The sequence below is a fragment of the Spodoptera frugiperda genome, chromosome 18 (assembly GCF_023101765.2).
Source record: "Spodoptera frugiperda isolate SF20-4 chromosome 18, AGI-APGP_CSIRO_Sfru_2.0, whole genome shotgun sequence".
NCBI lineage: Eukaryota > Metazoa > Arthropoda > Insecta > Lepidoptera > Noctuidae > Spodoptera > Spodoptera frugiperda.
This window is the reverse complement of record NC_064229.1, coordinates 5046723-5069161: the sequence shown is the minus strand read 5'-3', so window position 1 is coordinate 5069161 and position 22439 is coordinate 5046723. Positions and strand designations below refer to the sequence as shown.

The 22439-nt window shown below is 38.1% G+C and overlaps 3 protein-coding genes across 3 annotated transcripts; 2 read left to right on the top strand and 1 right to left on the bottom strand.

Annotated features, from left to right (window-relative positions):
* Positions 1–205: 205 nt before the first annotated feature.
* Positions 206–7687, top strand: LOC118278218 (venom protease). The gene is made up of 8 exons (XM_035597342.2): positions 206–368; positions 731–831; positions 3746–3882; positions 4253–4386; positions 4710–4878; positions 5315–5559; positions 6710–6870; positions 7452–7687. The coding sequence occupies exons 1-8, from the start codon at positions 299–301 to the stop codon at positions 7611–7613; spliced, it is 1179 nt and encodes a 392-aa protein (XP_035453235.1). The 5' UTR covers positions 206–298; the 3' UTR covers positions 7614–7687.
* A 779-nt stretch (positions 7688–8466) lies between these two features.
* LOC118278182 (microvitellogenin-like) lies at positions 8467–10586 on the top strand. The gene is made up of 2 exons (XM_035597284.2): positions 8467–8686; positions 9143–10586. The coding sequence occupies exon 2, from the start codon at positions 9168–9170 to the stop codon at positions 10473–10475; it is 1308 nt and encodes a 435-aa protein (XP_035453177.2). The 5' UTR covers positions 8467–8686; positions 9143–9167; the 3' UTR covers positions 10476–10586.
* LOC118278181 (cysteine sulfinic acid decarboxylase) lies at positions 10479–22311 on the bottom strand. The gene is made up of 8 exons (XM_050700282.1): positions 22125–22311; positions 15577–15758; positions 14208–14430; positions 13578–13829; positions 13112–13176; positions 12498–12687; positions 11856–12089; positions 10479–11346 (listed from the first exon to the last, which is right to left on the bottom strand). The coding sequence occupies exons 1-8, from the start codon at positions 22230–22232 to the stop codon at positions 11152–11154; spliced, it is 1449 nt and encodes a 482-aa protein (XP_050556239.1). The 5' UTR covers positions 22233–22311; the 3' UTR covers positions 10479–11151.
* Between the last annotated feature and the right edge of the window lie 128 nt (positions 22312–22439).

Genomic DNA, 22439 nt, shown 5'->3' with positions numbered 1-22439 from the left:
ATACTATGTAAATAAAAACTATTTTAATGCTCCATCTTGTACACAGCCCAAGAAGCAAGCAGTTTTCTCTTTGTAACTGAGCGAAGTCACAAGTATCTACTATGTCATACAGCCATGAAACCGTCCTTGAACTGCTCCGAATATGCGGGTTATAAATATTTTTCCTCATTTGCAAAATATTTATTATCAGTTCATAGCATCCTGTGGATTATTCTATAGTTATCGGCTGTGGTATCCGGCCATCCGTCCCAAATGCTCTGATACTGCGCAATCACTGGTAGTCCTCAATGAAGTGATCATGTTGTTACTGTTTCATCTTTTTATATTATTTGGGACTGTTCTCAGTGTTCGTGGAGATGATTATGCCTGTGAGTATTTATTAGTGCTGTCTTTTTTTTTGTTTGTTTTAGACCATTATCGAGGGTTTTTATTTGATCTGTGTTGTTTTTCTAATGGCTTGTTCTGTTTTTTGCTATCGGGAGCTAAGTATCTGTTAGTAAATGTAGGTATGATTTGTTCTTCTTTAAGTGGTCATTATTACAATTATTTGTCTTTTTGTTATCGAGTTCATTTATTAGTACAAAAAATTAAATGATATGGTGATATTTTCTTCGAGAATTTAGATCAATTTGAAATAAGTAAACTTTGAACAGCAACTTGTTAAGAGTACTCAAAATAATATTAAAAAATATACTCAGGACGACAATATTTATTTGTTTAATGTTATCAGCCAAACTGCTGGATCCATCATGGCAAGAGATCATAGCTCAGGGTGGGCTGCACATCGGTGCTGGTCGAGCGAAGCGATTCATTGGGATAAATGACAACCAGGTGAGAAGAATTTTATTTTTTTCTTTATTTTATACTATTTAAATGCTTTCAGCAACAACAAACCATACAGTCCACTTGATGGTGAGCGTTCAGTGTAGCCTCTAAGCACATTTGCAGACACCATAGGTATCAGTGTCACAATTAATAGAGGACCAGTCTCACGAAAATCCTAAAAAAAAGCTTAACCAGAAATCTGTTTATTTAATTTTTTTCTGTATTTTAGTTTTAAGTTAGTTTATATTCCTTTTTTTTAGGTATTTTTAAGTTGTAAATAATGTGTAAGTATGTCATAATAATTTACTTCGAATAAACTCAACCAGATAACTATTTTCGGTTTTTACCTAATTTAAATCTATGAAAGTTAACGTTCCAAACAAAAGCAGTAAAATATAAAATGTCTACGGTGTAGGTATTACAAAATATTATGTAAGGAAGTACTATATACGATTTGAGCGTGTGAATTGTGAAGTACCCACGATATCGGAACGAAAGTCTTGTTTAAAAAACATTACAATTGTTTGCTGAAACAAAAAGTCGGGAAACCGATTCTATGTCATTTTGTATAACTCCATTACTAAAAACTTAGGGAAACATGGCGATCGTTGTCCCCAAAGGCGTTTTTTGACTTGACCCATTGAGTAGAGCAATATTTTTTTTATGTAACAGAATTATTCATAATTAATAGTTATAATATTAATAGACTGCTAACTATCTAAAAATTCTCAAGCCAGTCTACCACCCGCCCACGCAACAGCCTTCAAAACCTAGTTAGAATACATCTATTCAATTACCTGCGCCGGCGCCGCACCGAGCGTGTTTAGCAAGCGATCCCTGAGATCAACATCATTACGCTTGTAAAACATGAGCAATTAGCTGTTATTTCCGCGTTTAACCCGTGTGTAGAGAATTAGCATACGAGATAAAGCTACTTGTGTACGTAAGCAGATAAAATCTAGCTTTCATCCTAAGACCTAAAGGACATGTAGTGAAAGCCATAATTATGCTGTTTTGCTTGACTGTAATAGGTTCTTTTTTCATTTTTTTCCTGTAAGTATACGGTAATATACACACGTGAGCTTTGATAAAAATGATTAAATAATTTCGATCTCTATTACAACCATAACTACTTATCATAAAGCCTTGGACCCAAATCATATGTAGTACCTACCTAAAGGGCTTATCTACTGTCCGGAGCTACGGACATTTGACGGTTTACCGGGGCTCCAGCTCGAAGCAGGAGTAGGAACGGGATGGTTTTTAGGGTTCCGTAGCCAAATGGCAAAAAACGGAACCCTTATAGATTCGTCATGTCTGTCTGTCCGTCCGTCCGTCCGTATGTCACAGCCATTTATTTCCGAAACTGTTGGGTCTACATAGTTGAAACTCTGTAGGTGGATGTATTTCGACCGCTATTCGAATTTTTAATAAAAATTAATAAATTTAAAAATTAAAGGGGGGCACTCCATAAATGGAACTGATTCAAAAAAAATTTTTTTTCAGCTAACATATCCGTGATGGGTGTCTATGGATAGGTCTTTAAAAAAGACATTAAGGTTTCTAAATCCATTTTTCGTCAAAATCAACCGTTTGAAAGTTAGACGCTTCCAAAGTGGAAAAATGAGTGTCCCCCCCCTCTAACTTTTAAGATAAGAGAGTAAGAAAACTAAAAAAAATATATGTTGTAGATTTCAATAAAAACTAACAACGAAAATTGGTTTGAACGAGATATCATAATTAGTTTTTAAGAAATAAAACATTTTCAAAAACTGCAAATATAACTTTGTCGTTCATACAAACACTATGTAAAACCAAGTTATTTTATAACTTTTATAAGATGTCATCTACTTGCTGTTACGGAACCCTTCATGGGCGAGTCCGACTCGCACTTGGCCGGTTTTTAGTCAGTAAGAGTCTGACACTCCCTCTCGCCTTGCCTAAGGCGGGAGAAGTCATTAACTGATTTCTACACTCAAAAAAGGCCTCATCTACTACAGCATTCTAAATAACGTGGTATGTACTCTAATACCGATAAATAACTGGTAAATAAATGACACTCACACTCTTACGAAGTCTATCTACAATATCTCCACAGGTCTTACATTATATCTATGTACATTACCACCTCATTACACGTTGTACGTATAAACTTTACATTCTAATTACTTTAAAGCTTAATTAACCTGACCTCTCAAAGAATATACGTTTAGTATTTGAGCAAGTAACTTGTAGCTTGTAGCCCCACAATGACTTGATCACGATCTTATCATTAAGTGCTGACATAAGACCTCTAATGATGTTAAATTAGGGACATGTTCGTGTTTTGTGTATGTCTGTGTGTTGTGGAAACTGTTTTTCCCATAGCTAAGTATATTATAGGAGGTTTGACAAAACCGTGTTTTTATGGTATAAGACAGGTAAACGAAGAGACGGATCACCTGACGGCAAGCAATCGCCGCCGCTCATAGATTCCCGAAACACCAGAGGTGTTACAAATGCGTTTCATTCATGCCGAAGCATAGCTCGCTGACACTAAAAAATTAAGTAATTGTGTTCATGTCAAAGTAATCTTCTTTGAAGTTCTTAAAACCGTATTGTTTCAAGTAGGTGTTATACTAATTAGAAATGCCATTTATGGTGTGTTTTTACTTTGTCTAATAGGTAGGAACTAGAGTATTATTTTAGTCGATTGCTTAGACATGTAACTATTTAAAAACACAGTACGCCTCTTGGCGTGTGTGTAAATGTGCCGGGTAGGCAATTGGGTCATCCCCTATTACATGGGACTTATAACATAAATTGTGAAGAGTGGTTGTACGTACATATTGTACAGTAGCATTACGTGCATAACATAATGTGCACTTCTGCCTACCCCTTCGGGTATAAAAGGCCCCTCTTAACTGTTCAAATTTTTCAGATCGACACTGCTTACCAGAGCTGCGTCTTGCCTGATGGCAAGCCGGGCCACTGCCGCCACCTGCGCCACTGCATCCAGGATGAGTTCCGCAGCGATTTCATCAAGTTCATGGATTACGTTTGCATCATCAATCAGCAGTCAGTAACAGTAGCTTGTCATTCTATTCCATTTATTTATTTATTTAATAATAACTATCGTGAGACATACAAAATAAACTAAAAATAATGGTTTACTCACGTAAATACATATATTGAGAAAAGCTCTACTAGTTTCGAGTCACAGAGGGACTCTTCATCATGAACAACGTGATACATGTTCTTAACTTCGAGCTACTTACACCCACACCTGCAGGAATCGAGCAGCAAATGAAACCACGCTGTTTATCGGAGTGTAATGTTTTATAACCTTCCGGAGATTAACGCGTTCAAAGAAACAAACTCTACAACTTTATAACATAAGTTTAGATTATTAAGCACTTTAACTTAATCTTATTACGTGTGTTCTTAGGGCTGTAGGAGCGTGTTGCCCTGATGACTTGACTCGTGGTGGCGCTGAGGGATTGGCAGGAGACCTACCAGCAACCGCACCGAAGGAGGAACAGAATGAAGCCATTATCAAGGTCACCAGGGCTGAGACTAGAGGTAGATTCCTTATCTCTCATATTACCAGTTTTGTATAAATATAGGCCTTTACCGAACCTTCTAATCAAACTAAAATATAATGAGTCTAATCTTACAAAATGATCAAGATAATATTAAGCTAAAACTCTAAAAGATATTGCGATAAAAATATTCCGTAAAAGAATTAATTGATCACAAGAATTTTATTGGAATTACCGGGTTGCAATCAAAAACTTGATTATTTACATAAAAAAAAACAAGCAGCCCTAAAAACTATTAAAAAACAATGTTGTACTTTTTACACAAACAAGTATAAAATATTATATTTCTTTGAATTTGTGCAGGTTGTGGTCTAAGCACCCGCCAACAAAGCAGAGTGCTGGGGGCTCGAGAGACGAACCCTCGCGAGTGGCCATGGATGGCGTCCGTCACTCCGGAGGGCTTCGAGCAGTACTGCGGAGGAGTGCTCATCACAGACAGACACGTTTTGACTGCTGCTCACTGCACCAGGAGGTAAAATATTTAACATATCTTCTAACTTTCTCTTTAACATCAGCTCCTTCAAATCTTTCAGTATTTGTATTTGTATTAATTATAAATCCGTTGTAAAAAAAATTGCAGCTGATGCTGATACAGAGGACTTACTAGATTTACTAGTACTATTTATGTTTAATTATTTTTGTAATCGGTGCAAATAAACTGTATTTCTTTCTTTCTTCCCTTCTTTCTTTCCTTCTTTCTTTCCTTCTTCCTTTAAATCTTTCTTTCTTTCATTCATTCTTTCTTTCATTCATTCTTTCTTTCATTCATTCTTTCTTTCATTCATTCTTTCATTCATTCTTTCTTTCTTTCTTTCTTTCTTTCCTTCTTTCTTTCATTCTTTCTTTCCTTGTTTCTTTCTTTCTAGAAATTCCCAATAAAAATCAAAACACACGAATTATTTTCGCAGATGGAAAGCGGAGGAACTGTTCGTTCGTTTAGGGGAGTACGACATGAAGAGGACCAATGACTCTCGCACCTACAACTTCAAAGTCTCTGAGATACGACAGCACGAGGCTTTCCAGATCGCTAACTATAAGAACGACATCGCTATCTTGAAGCTGGAGCGTCCAGCAGTGTTCAACACCTACGTGTGGCCCATCTGTCTCCCCCCACCAAATCTGCAGCTCACTGACGAACCGGTCACTGTTATTGGTAATTATAGTATTTTCCATCATCATACCATTATGATGATATTATTATTGCGACCTCAAGGAACTCCCAAGGAATATTCTAAACGGAGCAAAAAGAACGGGGGCCTACTCCGGTTCTCCAATCCGAAGTTTCGTTTAATCTTCGGCCGTAGGTTTTATTGATTTATTAATAGGATTACTTGAAATAACGTTTTATTTTTAATTTCATATCAAAACCTATCTATTTATCTTCATTTCATTCGTTCATTTCGTTCGCAATAAATAGAATTGTAGTATGCAATCTGCGAAGTTTCGACAATTTTCGTTGAATTAGAGTAGGCCCCCAGGAATTATGCACAGCACAATCTATTTATCATTTGACGTTTCCAATCTATTTTCCCATCAGCATTTAGCATCCTCAAGCTCTTATCCAAAAACAAAATGGAGAAACCACACACTAAACACTGTTTTATGGTGGAATTTCTAAAGCACACTTGCGTCAGGCGTCAGTTGGCGTTATGTCAACATTATCAGTTAGATGCAAATTGTCGCACTTATTGCCGCAGATGCAATCAGTTTCCCATAGAAACCTTTTGTTTTATAACTCAAGTTAAACATTCTGCAGTAAGATGAAAGTGTCGAAGTAAGATGGTCGGTTTGAGGAACTTTCGAAACTGTTACGTTAAAGTTTTCTTAAAAAGGAACGATGGATGATGCGTATGCAAAAATGAGTGATAAATGCAATTGGACTGCACTGTTGACATAACTCAGTGACTGAACGACTGGGCCAATATGTGAAACGGGCTTATTCCATTTTATTTTATTTAAAACGTTTGTAGTTATGTATGTTTTGTATTATGTTAGTAAAATCACAGTTTTTAATAAAAAAATAAACTACGTTTAAGTAAGTCTTCCAAATCAAAAAATTAAAAAGCAGCTGTTATTCTTTGGTACCACTAATACCTACTGATAGGTTAGTTTGGAAGTGAAATAAGTGCAGGCGTTTTCGAATACCAAATCACTGAACATACATAAACCATAAACCATAAAAAATATCTTGACGGATAGAGGACCTCCTCCTTTTTTACAGTCGGATGGAGAATCAAAAAGTTATATTTTAATATATCATCGTTTACATAATAATGATGCTTAATGGTTCCTACTGTAACCAGGTTGGGGAACCCAATGGTACGGCGGTCCTCACAGCAGCGTGCTGATGGAAGTCACGGTTCCAGTGTGGGACCATGACAAGTGTGTCGCGGCGTTCACAGAGAATATCTTCAATGAGACCCTGTGTGCTGGTGGTCTTGAAGGCGGGAAGGATGCCTGCCAGGTAATATATGTAATTGTTTGTGATGCTAGGAAACTGCGCTCTCAGAAAAGTATTGATAAATCAGTCCAGAAGGTTGAAGGTGAAAGCATGTGGTAGAAATTAGGAGACAATTGATTTGTATAGCAATTAATATGATCGTAATTAGTATAATCGATAGAAACTATCTAATGTTTCCTTTGAAACTTAACACTAATATTACATTATTACACTTACATCACACTAATATTATAAATGTGAGTTTATTTGTTTAGATGTTTGTCCGTCAATCACCCTGAAACTAAGAACGGATTTTGATGAAGTTTGATTTACTGACACGGTAGGTATATGCTCAGTTGGGTGATACTTTATATCTCAGGGAAACGCGGGCGAAGCCAGTGGTACATAAAAAGAACGAGTAAGAACGTTTAGAACCAAACAGTTATACCATAAGAAGTTATTCATAAGTCGGTACCAGACAGACTAGATTCAATAGGAAAAAGTGTTTTCGATAATTTTGGCTCAATATTCCTAATCATAAAACACATATTTGTCACTATCCTCAAATCTCATTAATGTAATTATTGCCTTTTTTGTAATATCAGGGTGACAGCGGTGGACCCCTGATGTACCAGATGCCAAGCGGTCGGTGGACTACCGTCGGAGTGGTGTCCTGGGGCCTGCGCTGCGGGGAGCCAGACCATCCCGGCCTCTACACACAAGTAGACAAATACCTCGGATGGATCGCGCAAAATGCACGCTTCTAGAGAAACTATGTGTTGAAGAATTAAAGTCTCTTTTGAGTTCATAGTTCTGTACAAAATATGAGTTTTGTGAAGTATATGAGTTGTATTATTTTATTTAGTCCTCTTATAATATTTATGTAAGTATTTGTAGTTATATCAAGCGTCGTGTTGTCTTTGTGAATGAACGAATTGAATTGAAATGTCGGACACTGGTGACCGACGTTTAGCGGAGTGTTTCCTTCAACAGTTTTCATTCGGTAGTTAATGCTTTAAACCAAATTATTAAACTACATCTTACGAACAAAAAAAAGGAACAATATCAGTCTACCCATAGCTAAAAAATAGATAGGTTCGTAACCAATAATTGTGTTGCTTTCTCTGAAACACCGTGTGTGGTAAGCCGGTAACTCGTACTACAAACATTCAACACTGACAAATTGACGAACAAATAGTTATTATACCGGTCTATTTTAGGAGGTAACTTCAATATTAGTTTACTCAGATCATGAGAACTTTTCATTTACCCGGCGCATGAATGGGCATAATGAATTACAAATGTCATTGTTGGTTTTAAGCAATTATATGTAAATAGGTAACTAAAAGCTATTTACGGTTATGGAGTATGGTACCAGATGTTAGCTAAAGACCAATTCTTTTACTAATATCTTACTCGTTCAATCTCCTCAAGATTCGAGTTACACTGAAAACTGATTTTAGTAAATGAATAGGTATTATATTAGGTACAAGTATATAAGCTTTAAATTATCAATAGCTATCAAACATTCGACATTTTGATTTAAATAAATAACCTAAAATGCTCACAAATTATCGTAGGCACAGATAAAAAAATCCAGTAACATTTCATAATGTCATATCATGACAGAAAGGGAAAAAGTTACACATAGGTATTATTACAGAATAATAGGTATCAAAACATTTATCATTTTGTGGACAACAGGGCAAGATTATTTGCGGCAGCCACTGATTGTTACCGAGAACCGCAACACTGATAAAACAATAGTCAGTACAAAATCATAAATATAAAACAAAACATTTCAATGCAGTTCCATAAAGGGCGACCTAATTTTATGCTGGTAAGTCAATTACACATTGTCTAATAAACATAATATTATAACTGTAAAATAAAATATCTTGACTTGGCTCACGAGGTTGTCGACATGTGGAATGTGGATTCGGCTATCGTTGTGCCGATAGTCGTGTCGGCCAATGGATTAATTCCCAACAGCCTCGACAACCACCTTAGGAGGCTGGGGTTGGGCGGATGGATCAAGGGCCTGATGCAGAAGGCAGTACTCCTCGAAACGGCACGTATTGTGAGGAGGTTTCTGTCTCTGGAGCCCTAACCACCGGTGGCTTGGACCATGCTCCCGCTACTGGTTGGCTCCTATTTTTATATTTTTAAATATTATTTTATTTTATATGTGTAGTATTTAAAAATGTAAATCTAGAGAATGTTAAACAAATAAAAAAAGTACAAATATCTGTAAAGATAGATATGACCTTTGTTAATAAATTCCGTGTTATTTCAGATAAACAGTACAGGACTTCAAAAACATGCATTCCATTGGCGGGTGGAAGCTTGCGCAGCGTCCAAACTACGTCACAAACACTAACAAAACTTATCCTTACTCCGAATGCCCGTATTTAGGAGAGTACCGCTTAGTAAAGCTACCGGTCTCCCTGAACAACTTAATAGAACATGTAGACTATTGGGGTGAAGGCAGGATAGTCACACAACAGGGAAACAGCGGTTTCTCGGATTGTTACAATGTTAATCATGTGTTCCAACTCGTGAGTAATGGCCCCGACAGAGGCAGGAAGATTCCAAACAGGATCCCAGTAGTAAACTACACCAATTGCGATACCAGCGCATATATTAAGGACCACTCTGTCCAGGTCGTCACCGTCATGGGAGCACCAATAAACAACAGCTGTGCCAGAGACATCGCAAGGATGATCAACCCAGACGTCGGTAAGGTTGTCGCATATGGATTTGAAAGGAACTCAGCTGAAATAAGAAACTTAAGTACAGAATTGAAGAAAAAATCGATGTTCCACTATCCTAAATACACTTTACCAAGTAAACTACAAGGCTTGACGTTATTTGATAGCGACATGACATTTTTAAATCTGACGGAAATAAAAGACGTTCTTTATAACAAGGTCACTGAAGGATCTTACGATGATGCCATCAGTTTGTCTAAGGATATGGACACAGAGGCCGGTTCGGAAGCTATCGGCGATGTTGTTATCAAACTTATACGAGACAAATGCGGTAATGTCATGACGTATGCTTACAAACTATGGCACAGTGGAGCTACTGAGATAATACACAACAGTTTCCCAACTCCTTTCCAACTCATTCTAAAAGGAGAAGTTGTAACGATAGTCAGCAAAGAATACCAACAAGCTATGAGATTAGATGCGAGCGATCCGAAAACCGATACACCTGTACTTGGTGACAGTTCTGATAAAATAAGCAAGAAAGTGAGTTGGAAGTTCCAAACAGAGATTGAGAATGATAATGTTGTATTTAAAATATGTAATTTGGAACATAACATGTTGTTGAAGTTGGACGCAAATACGGATAGCCTGGGAGATAGGAAAGTTTTAGCTTCGGCGCCAAATAGTGAAGTTAGTTATACATATTTTGTTGAGCCTGTGATGACAAATGGACATGTAGTCTTCCGTCTCATAGATTCTCAGTATCATCAGGCTGTAAAAATGGATGATGAAGAGGGTGCTAATGGCCACAGAACAGTTTGGGGACATAATGGTGATCCGCGCGGTGACAACAAATCACTTGACTGGGTGATTGCTGCAAATACGAAGCTTTGGGAAAAGGAAGCAATTGAAATATGAAACGTTTTAGAAACTATCGTTTATTGGCAACATGTTTAATGGCATAAATGTGTGTACTATGTACTGTATGTACCTTCTTATCTATTAAAACATATGTAGTTAATAAAATAATTTGTAATATGTTTATTTATAACATAACGTCACAAAACAGAGCAAGTACAATAATTAAAATGTTTAAGAAAAATATACACTACATTACATATTCATCTCACATTACACAAAATAATATATGTCATGTAAAAACAATGTTTCTGACTTAAAATATTATTGAACGTTTTTTTTGGTAACGAAATTATCGGTCATCGCATTTAAACTGTACCCTTAGTACGAGTTTGCTATACATTTCAAGTAAAGCGCATTCGTTGCTCTGATTGGTTGGTTTATTAGAATCGGCTAATCAGAGCGGCGGACGCCCTCTCGTTTCGATTACTTTATTTTACTCATACTAAGATTACTGTTATTTTGGTCAGGTAACATTACTATTACAGTAGGCTGATGGTAGTAATATCTGGAGCCATAACTCCCACTTTATTTCATGGCAGCGAATCAGTCATGTCACCAAATATTTACAAAATGCTGCCCAAAGCAGTTTGCACCTTACAGCGTAAATATTACATTATTACAAAGACATCTCATAATTACTATCTTACATGGAATAAAATGCGAATATACTGCTTTAGGTCAACATATCCATGGTCACAGTCTCACCGCACTGCTCAATAGAGTCCAGCATCTGCAGCACTTGGTGGTGGTCTACCTGTGGGTGGAAGGTGAACGCCAGGCGGAAGAAGTTCTTGTGATGCTGCAGAGGAGAGTAGGCCACCATCAGCTGAGAGCTTAGAATTAGTAGCTCCTTGATCTTTGGGGTTACCTGTGAAGAATTAGAGATATAAGATGAGATAGAAAGATTAGAGATACTAAAAAGAATATTACTTAATACTTTTTTTGATGGTGTTAGTTTCCTTCTTGGTGGATTAGGTCAGTGTGCATACAAGATACACCCGGCTTTACATGTATCAAGTTGTACAAAAAAAAAATAGAAAAATAGTTTATCATGGTTTCGCTTTGTATGATATTTCTGCATGTCCAACGGTCAGTTTAAACTAATCTATTGATGTGTGACAGTCTGTGTTTCCTAATTTGCAAAACAGTAGAGAGAATTTGATATGACTGGACAAGTAACACATCGACTTATACATAAAATTGGACAATAGATATTTCAGACAAACTCCGTACCGTGAACTGAAAAGCTAGAGCTTTAGATCATCGTCTAAAATAAATGTGGCTCCTCCTGTCGAAGTCTCTAACAGTACGTTCCCTAGAAATTCCTTCTATCAACTTTCAATTAGCAAGAATATAACCTTTATTCCAAAATCTTACCTTGTGCATAATCTCCCACCACTGTTCATCTTCAGCCTTTCCCCTCATGAAGGTAGGAATGTACCAGAAGCATACATTGGGACACTGCAGGACATTGGACACCAGTTTGAAACCTGGTCTGATTGCCACAGTCTCCATACAGAATTGCGCTGTCGCCATCGTTCTGTCTGCAAGCTCACTGAGTCCCACGTCACCTCGCGCTTTCCACATCATCCATAACTTGAATGAGTCTATCTGGAAATTTAATCAATTACGATGTGAGAATATATTATGGCGACAGTCTCAATTCTCCTAAAAAGTCTCCTTCTTCTCCAGGCATCGTATTTGAGGCGCGCGCGGAACGCAACGCACCGCCACGGAAATGATTATTATGCTGTAGATTTATTTTTTTATCAATATTTTTGCTATCACGAATTAGGCTCCTATAAAACTTTGTGTTGTCTAGCAAGAAAAATTGAGGCATTATTCAGAAAACCCATAACAATTAAATCGAATATCTAACGAAATTCTGGAAGCCTTTTCTCTAAAAGGTCGGCACTGCAACGCACTTGTAAATCCTCTAGTGTTGCGTCACGAACACCCATGACGTCGATTGCTTACCATCAGGTTCTCTATTCCAAATAAAATAATTTGAAGGCTCACCTTCCTCCCACACTGCACGCTCTTGTCCCCCGTATCGTAAGACACGTCGTAGAACTTGTCCTGTGCGAACAGATACTGTGCAGCGGCGCAGTTGGCTTCGTGGAGTAGCCCCTTGTCTCGAACCATGAAGACGGAACATTGCAGGGGCGCTCCCATCATTTTGTGAGGGTTCCAAGCTATTGAGTTGGCTCTGGAATAGGTTGGTTGAAGTTACAATTTGCTGTCATCATAGAATGTATGAACTATGTGGAGACGGCAGCCGGTAGAGTAGAATTTTAACCACTTCTGCTCTTTTAGCGGGTATCTTAAGAACCTTCTGTTGAGAGCCCAGGATAGACGCCAGTAGTCAATGAAACAGGCGCCGGAACCGAAATCGGCATAGAGGGATTATTATTAAGAGCCTTTTGAAGCCAAAATTTGGCAACAGTGCTTTTTAATATGTAAACATTGTTTAACTACGATCTCATACACGGCAATCAAGCGTAAAGACTAAACCAAACACTCTTTTGTAGAGGATGTCTACAATAGTGGACTTTATTTGGTAACGCTTTTATCATAAATGGTAAGTGGTATAAAAAAATATAGACTGGTATAAAAAGGTCTTGGATACTAACCGTTCAATACCTTTTAGTTTGCTCCTATATTTAGGTGACAGCATCAGACTTCCTCCCCAACAGCCCTGAAACAGGGATGAACTCGACTGTTTATCACTACTTAAATCACTTTGGTATAACCCTCTCAATAGAAAAATAAAGATATAAAGTATGATAATGGTTATAAATACAATAAATAAAGTAAACCCACTATTCGATGACTACTCGTGTTCATATTTCAAGCCCCTTTAAAAAATTGGAGCGAGCTTACCGAGAAAAAGGATTACCAGATCTTTAATTAATTTATCATTTATCAGTATACCTATTATAAGGTTTTCTGAAAATTATCTACCATATAATCTTCAAACACAACACTACCTACCATTAAAGCTGAGGCCGATACTTTTAAAGCCCCTTGTATACATACTGGATTTAACTTTTTATTACTCCTTCGGGGAATGAAGTATTAAGAAGTGTTTAGACTTACATCAACATGCATCCAAACTCCATGTTTCTTGCAGACATCAGCTATAGCTTCCAGGTCATCAACCGCACCCATCACCGTTGTACCAGCTGTGGCATTCACGAACAGTGGACACCTGCCAAGGTCCTTCTCAATCTGGATAGCTTCATCTAGTTTGTCCACCAGCATCTGACCGTGGGCATTGGTGGGCATGATTCTGATACTGTCTGTACCAAAACCTAGCCAATGAGCTGACTTCTTGATGGAGTAGTGGCTCTGGAAGGGAGATTTAAAGGCTTTTGAAATTTGGTTAAAGATTTGTGCAGAGATGTGTATTTATAGTGTTGTCTGCAGTTGCAGAGATATGAAACTGTTGTCGTTTTAGTGTCGAGTTCTTTGTAATTTCAATTAACTGTCACGTAATAAAGTACGAGGTTTATTGCTCATTCTATGGTTGAGCGAAATATTATAGTGATTGTCGAATAAGTACCGACATTTTTAGTCGTAGCGTGAATTTCGAAAATGTGTCCGGTTTTCTCTATTACATTGAAAAACTAAAAATAGCTGAAGAAAGTAGACAAATAACTTGACCGGGGCAACCCCTTCAGAAAATAAAAAGATATAATATATAGTATTTTAAAAACCTATACTTACATCTTGAGAAGTAAAAATAACCATTTCGGGTAGATTTCTCATGCCTTTCGTCTTGATTTCTGGGAACGCCTTGTACCGGGCAGCCACCAGCCCGTACATCATGGAGACACTGCCTCCAGGGCTGAAGATCCCATCCCCATTGGGAATGCCGAAGACTTTGAGGATATGGTTCAGAAGTTTTACTTCTATCAGGGTGAAAACTGGACCTACTTCGAAAGTGTACCTGGAAATATGATAGATGGCAAATAAGAGATATGATTAGGTAGATGTTAGAAGTTTTTGTTTAATTAGTCTCAATTTCAAGTAAATAGTAAATAGTGATGTTTATATCTTATCGTAAACTAGAAGTGCAATGTGATAATAGTTCGTTACTTATGTTATCGACTCGACCAACGACTGCCTCGTTGATCAAGTGGTTGCAAGTGCGACTGCCGGACTAGGGGTTCAAATCCCAGATCGGGCAAAGAATTATTGCTAAAATTTCTCAGTAGTAGCACGGTGTTTGGATTTGTGTCCGGTACATGGCAATAGGCTCACCCCCTATTACATTATGGGACTTATAATAGAAATGGTGAAAAGTGGGTGTACATGATATAGCGGCATTGTGTGCCGTAATATACACCTCTGCCCACCCCTTCGGGGACAAAACGCGCGTGAAGTTGCATACTTAAATGATTGCAATTTTTGCAATGAAATACATTCAGCTTAAGTTCTTATGTGAATAGGTCTTGTAATAATAGTTTTGATAAGGTTTAACAGCTTATAAACATTTTCACCAATAATAATTAGTAGATAGGTAAGTACCAAAGCTGCAGATATATTACTTATATGAATGGACAAATCGGAAACTGCATTCCTGACCCGAATCCACCGCAGTTAAGTATCAAATACGTTTACCTTTAGCCAGTCTCTTAGCATATAGTTGTGAAATAGAAACGTAGGTACGTTCTGAGGTGAGAGGTGATTGATATTTCTAGTAACCCTGCATTAAAAATACTAATGGCTGATTTTACCTCTATCTCTCTCTATCTCTTAACTAAATTTTTACCAATCAAATCAAATCATTTCTTAATTAAAAGTTACGTAGTGTATCGTAGTATCTAAACAAACCCCTTTCTTGTACTGTTAGATAAGACTTACTTACTTACTTGACTTAAGGTCCCATATCCCCTAGATGGGGCAGAGGGCAATCGGCACACACCCGAAACAACAGAGGAGTTACAGGGCATTGCCGGCATTTTGAGGTCAGGGGATATTGGGAAGGGGTGATATAGAATTGGCTCTCCGGTAATCTCACTCACACAGCAAAACAGAACGCCAGCATATATTCACGTCTGTTTTCTGGTAATGCCAAAATTAAGGTACTTACTGACTAGTATTACAAGCCTCTGCAAGCCAAGCTCCGGCCAGCCCATAAGGATCCGTGGCACAGAACAGCTGGTTCTTGAACGTAGCCTTATGTGTCTTCACGCTGTACTTCAACACCTCGCGGACGCATGCCTCCAGGTCTTTGTCATTTACACCTTCTTTCACGTCCAAATCCAGTATTGCCTGAAAGTGATATTAAACACAACATAAGATTACGTTTCTTTTAAATAAAGCTTCTCTACGGGACTTCGTTTTTCAAATTTGTATTTTTTTCTTCACTTTATTTCATAAATTCCCTTAATCCATCGTGGTAGGCCAACGTTAGGTAAGTTGCCCAAATTCAACCTACCTAACGTCCATTTTTCAGCAGTTATGTTAACTTACGTTATATATTACATCAATTTGGAATTGGGAAACATAATGGATGCAACTGAGGTCATTTTAATTCTGTTAATTAATGTGCTAGTATGACAATTTGCCATGTAGTAGGAGTATGATCATACTGCAGCTATAACTTTGTGAGTTACTGGAACTACAGGTCGAAACAGGAATAGGAACGGGGTGGTTCTTAGTCAGTAAGATCCAGACACTCCCTCTCCCACACCCAGTTTCAGTGGGCAATTATTTGATGATTTTTCCACATCAAAAAAGAGAATGTGGTTATCACACACAAATGAGAAATGTTTACTAGCCAATGATAATGATAAAACGTACGTAAATACGTATAGGCAAACTGTTCCTATACTCATACGATTACGGAGAGACAAATTACCAGTGTGGACCGTAATATAATGGAAGGCACATCGCTGCTTTCCCGTATTCTTTTGAATGCAAGAAAATATAATATAGGTTCTTCTACAAGATCCAAAGCCTTTTTTAAACTTTAAACCCCGTAAACCATTTGCAACACAGAAACTACAGTCATAATATTATCGACGGCGTGCAATAAACCAGTATGTATATTGTATAGAGAAAATGCAAATATTGTTCTTAAGTACCAGTTTGAAGAAAACTTTAACGAGTGTCTATACAAGACATCGCTGCCGCCTGCCGCCGGCTGGAGGCGCTGGACTCGCCGGCTGCGCACCAAAGCTGCGCACTAACCAAGTGTTATCACGGCGGCTTGCCGGCGTCGCTGCGCACCAAGATGCGCACAACGCAGTTTTACTAAGACGGCTTGCCGGCGTCGCTGCGCAGAAATCTGCGCACTTCTCTTTCTGACCACGGCGGTGACGCAGCAATTTGTTATCGTTTCTTTTATTATTTTATTATTATAAACACAATAGTCCTATTTGTTTTATACGGGGTGACTATTAACATTTTGGTCCTTCGCAAGAACAACTGCAACACAGCGAGAAGATTTTTGTGTGTTAAGAAACATCCACGCGTGCGAGACGTCGGTGGATTCCCGCGTCGCAATCTGCAGCGTGAGAAAATAGCAGTGTCATCGTCGCCTACGGTTGAAGATTTGAAGTCGCATTCAGGACTTTGCGGATAACGGATTCGGATATTAGTGAGCTCGTTCCAATTATTCCTTGATAACCGTTGTTCCAGTCCTACTTTCTATACACGTTATAAGTTATATAACGTTTTTCCCTTTAATAGTTCTAGTCCATTGAAATGTTACAATTTGAGGGCCGAATAATGCATTTCTTAGAGGACGCAATTTTATTTTTTGATCATGTTGGGGGGGTCAATAGAAGCTTAACTTGAAGTTTGTGGGGTTGCCACCCTTGTCCCCCGGCCGCCATCTTGGAAAAAGGGATGGAAACACTTTTTTTGCTATATCTCGGAAACTATGCATCGTAATAAAATTTTTAAAATCATAATTTGTAGAAAATTATTTTGCCTACAAATATGTTTGTATAACTTTTTGCCCTAAATTAACAATTAAAGAAGTTATAAGTAAAAAAGTGAATTTTTTTTAATAAAATTTTCTCTTTTGCTCTATAACTTTTTTTTTACATTTTATAAATAAATGGCTTCAGACCAATCGTGTAGAATATTTTTCGAGAAAAAAATTTCCCTACAACTGTTTTCAATTTCATTCATTAGAAACTCAGTTACAGCGCTCCGAAGCTAACCGGGTTCGTCAAATTAGTCCAGTCAAATAAGCTTAAATTAGATAAGAATCTCAAAATGCGAGATGACCAGCTGTAATTTTGTATATACTTGTATATTGACCCCCTAAAACTTGTCTCAAAACCATGGTAATATGGTAGGGTGTAAGCAACTCTTAAAATTCAGGGTCAAAGGTCCCAAAAATAGTTTTTTTGCGGTTTTTTTGGAAATAACTTATTTCCTATGGGTTTTTGGTATTTGCATTCATTATCAATATTGTAGAATACAAAATTCTCTACAACTTTTGTCTAAATATTTTTTTTATATGGTGAACCGTTGTCGAGTTAGAGGGCGGAGAACGCACGGTCACTGCATCACATCAGACATTTTTTTTTTCAGCTAACCTATCCGTGATTGTTGGTTATGGATAGGACATTAAAAAAGACGTTATAGTTTCTAAAACCATTTTTCGTCAAATTCAATTGTTTGAAAGATAGACGCTTCCAAAGTGAAAAATTGACCGTGCGTTCTCCGCCCTCTAACTCGACAACGGTTCACCATATAAAAAAAAATATTTAGACAAAAGTTGTAGAGGATTTTGTATTCTACAATATTGATAATGAATGCAAATACCAAAAACCCATAGGAAACTAGTTATTTCCAAAAAACCGCAAAAAAACGATTTTTGGGACCTTTGACCCTGAATTTTAAGAGTTGCTTACACCCTACCATATATACCATGGTTTTGAGACAAGTTTTAGGGGGTCAATATACAAGTATATACAAAATTACAGCTGGTCATCTCGCATTTTGAGATTCTTACCTAATTTAAGCTTATTTGACTGGACTAATTTGACGAATCCGGTTAACTTCGGAGCGCTGTAACTGAGTTTCTAATGAATGAAATTGAAAACAGTTGTAGGGAAATTTTTTTCTCGAAAAATATTCTACACGATTGGTCTGAAGCCATTTATTTATAAAATGTAAAAAAATAGTTATAAAGCAAAAGAGAAAATTTTATTAAAAAAATTTCACTTTTTTACTTATAACTTCTTTAATTGTTAATTTAGGGCAAAAAGTTATACAAACATATTTGTAGGCAAAATAATTTTCTACAAATTATGATTTTAAAAATTTTATTACGATGCATAGTTTCCGAGATATAGCAAAAAAAGTGTTTCCATCCCTTTTTCCAAGATGGCGGCCGGGGGACAAGGGTGGCGACCCCACAAACTTCAAGTTAAGCTTCTATTGACCCCCCCAACATGATCAAAAAATAAAATTGCGTCCTCTAAAAAATGTAAAGCTCATGTAACATTTCAATGGACTATTCCTATTCATTGCCCTATTGATTAGGTTAACTAGCTATTTTCACTCGTATTCGCTTGAAATACAGTGTTTGTTATGTTGTTGCATGAGCACAAAGCGAGATTATTCGCGTCGAGTTATTTACAAGTAACGAATTTAAGTGCATGTTTATTCCTGCTTCTATTGCTTAGTGCATCGCGTTATAATAATTCGTGATAGCACAGTGACATAATTTTATTAATCGTTACTTATATTTTTGATGGCTAAATTTTCTACTAAGTGATTTCTTTTAACACCATAATGGCTGACAAGTTAGTAAAAAGACGCAGCTCAATGAAGGCCAAGCTAACGATCTTTAGTGCTTATTTGAATGTGCTTAAGAGCTGTGACAGTCTTTCAAACTTGCAAATAATCGAATTGGAAGCCCGTTTCGAGAAATTTAACGCCTTATACACAGAATTTGACAAATTACAGACGGAGATTGAAGTTTCTTCGGACAATCCGGAAGATGCATACGCGACGAGAGACCAGTTTGAGCAGCCGTACTACTCGCTGGTAGCCATGGCGCGGAGTTTGCTGCTCGGGTCGCATGGCAAATCTCAGCGTCGCGATAATAAGGATTCAGTTCCTGAAAAGCATTCCATTTCTTTAGAAGAACGGGCATGCGAAGAAAGCTTTTATAATAACACAAAGCGTAAGGACGACGGTCGTTTTGTGGTTACAATACCTTTTAAGTCTAATCCTTCAGCTGCACTAAGAGATTCATACGGTATCGCTAAACGCCGTTTTCTATCTTTAGAAAAAAGATTTGAACTCGATCATAAATTCAAATCTACGTACTTAGATTTTATGTCAATTCCAATAACAATTCCACGATTACAACTGTGCGGGGCTCTGTTGAGATCCAGGTTCTGCACGAAAGTCAGAGACTCTCTCACATTGCCAGTACACCGAGTTCGATATTGGTGTGACTCTTCAATAATGCTAGGATGGTTGTCTACACCTCCGCATCAACTAAAACCTTTCGTTCGATATCGTTTCAATGAGATTCAAGGAATTAGCTCTGGTGGTGGACGGAGATACGTGCCGTCTATGGACAATCCGGCGGTTCTTATCTCTCGTGGCCTGAAGGCTGATCTTATCAGCGCTTCTGCCCTTTGGTGGTCAGGCCCGCAAGCCAACACCAGAAGCAACTTAAAATTTCCCTTTTTCAATAGTAGTGTTGACTATGGACCTATTTTGATATCTGATCGGAAAGGTCGGGGATCAAAACCAATTAAGTCCTACCTGTGCATTTTTGTATGCATGGTTACAAAAGCTGTGCACCTCGAACTTGACTCTCGTTGCGGTAGGCCACGTACTATCTTGTCCGACAACGGCACACACTTTGTCGGAACGTGTAATAAATTATATGCATTTTCGCAGGGCTCTGACGTTGCATTTGAAATCGCTCAGGAAGGAATAGAGTTCAGGTTTGCACCGGCGTATTCGCCGCACTTTAACGGTCTCGCTGAAGCTGCGGTTCGTTCAGCTAAGCACCATTTAAAGCGACTCTTGCAGCTTACTAATTTTACTTACGAGGAAATGGCTACATGCCTAACTCAAATAGAGGCAATTTTGAATTCAAGGTCCCTTACTCCTCTTTCCACCAATCCTCTCGATTTCTCTGCCCTCACTCCCTCTCACTTCCTTATTGGACGCTCGCTAATGTCTGTTCCAAATCCGCAGGTCACTGATGCCAGCATCAGTCGTCTGGAACGCTATCAACGTGTGGAATGTATCAAACAACACTTTTGGAAGAGATTTAATATTGAATACATCTCCAGCTTACAGCAGAAAACAAAATGGCCTGCTTCCACGAATGGCGACATAGCGTTGGGAACGCTTGTCCTGATTAAGGATAAGGCACTGCCGCCGCTCTGCTGGTCGCTGGGGCGCGTCGCGAAGGTGTACCCTGGCAGCGACGGCGTCACGAGAGTCGCGGAGCTGAAGACGAAGAGAGGGACGATTCGGCGCGGCTTCAACAACATCTGCCCACTTCCTCTTTGAAGTACCCTTCAACCCGGGGAGCATGTCTATACAAGACATCGCTGCCGCCTGCCGCCGGCTGGGGGCGCTGGACTCGCCGGCTGCGCACCAAAGCTGCGCACTTACCAATTGGTATCACGGCGGCTTGTCGGCGTCGCTGCGCACCAAAGCTGCGCACAAGGCAGTTTTACTAAGACGGCTTGCCGGCGTCGCTGCGCGGGAAAGCTGCGCACTTCTCTTTCTATCCACGGCGGTGACGCAGCAATTTTATATAGTTTCTTTTATAATTTATAATTAATACACAATTATTTTTATTTGCTCTATACTTATTTCGAGTTTTATTCGACGCTATCGAAGAATACACTAACAACGAGTGCGTTATCGCTTCTAACGATTTCACAGACGAGGCCATACAATTGCAATGCTTACAAAGGCTAATCATGCAATTCCGGCTACAATATTAATTAGCGAGAATTGAGCAGTGAGCTCATCACTATAAAGAAAATCTATTTTGGCCATTATTCCCAATTATGTGTCACTCTAGAGTGTCCTCTTGGGTAATTTTCGTAAGACAATAGTAAAGTATACACACACACACGATGCAGTTAGTATCGCACAATGTTTTTCATGAATATGAGCCCCTAACGTAACTCGAAACTAGTCGAGTTACCTCGTCAAATAGTTACGAAAGTGAACTGTAAAATATATCTAAATAAAACGAAAACTATCCATATTATATTTACCTTATGTGTCAACAAATATTTGTAGATTTATTTGCTTCATGCGGAAATTGAACCCGTGACACACTACGCGTCTATATAGCAGTTTGTTTGAACGGTATCTTAACGTTAATTTAAACTTTTACTAAATTAACTAATTATTGTTTTATTATTATAACACGAACATGAGAAGGTTGCCTACTGGCTGTATCGATTTCTTATGTAAAAATATGTACTACTGCTGACTGGACCCAAAGGTCGGCTATACATGCACCTGATTAGGTAATTCATGAACATGATACGGCTATAAATAGAACTACAACCTCATTCAAAAGAGCGGACAATCATAACATTGCAAGGTAGGTTACATAGTGTAACTACAAGTATGTAGGTACCTACTGGTGGGTAGAGTTAAAACAAAATTCACAAGTACCTCCAAATCCTTAGGATGTTTGAACTGTACGAGCGGCACACTTTCAGACCGGTCCTCCTTAACTAAACTAAGCACTCTGTCTAAAAACGATGTACCGTTCGCCTCCATAGTGTACGCAAGGAACCACTCAATGCGTGTGCGCAGCCCAATAGAGAGTAACAGACTGAGCCGCCAATGGCCACAATGCAACTAATATAACAAACCATTGCAAGGATCATAAATTACAACAAAGGTCATATTCGTATGTGATATTTTTACAAGAAATCTCGATCATTACAAGCCTTTGTTTCTTTTTTTAATTGCTTACACCGTCAA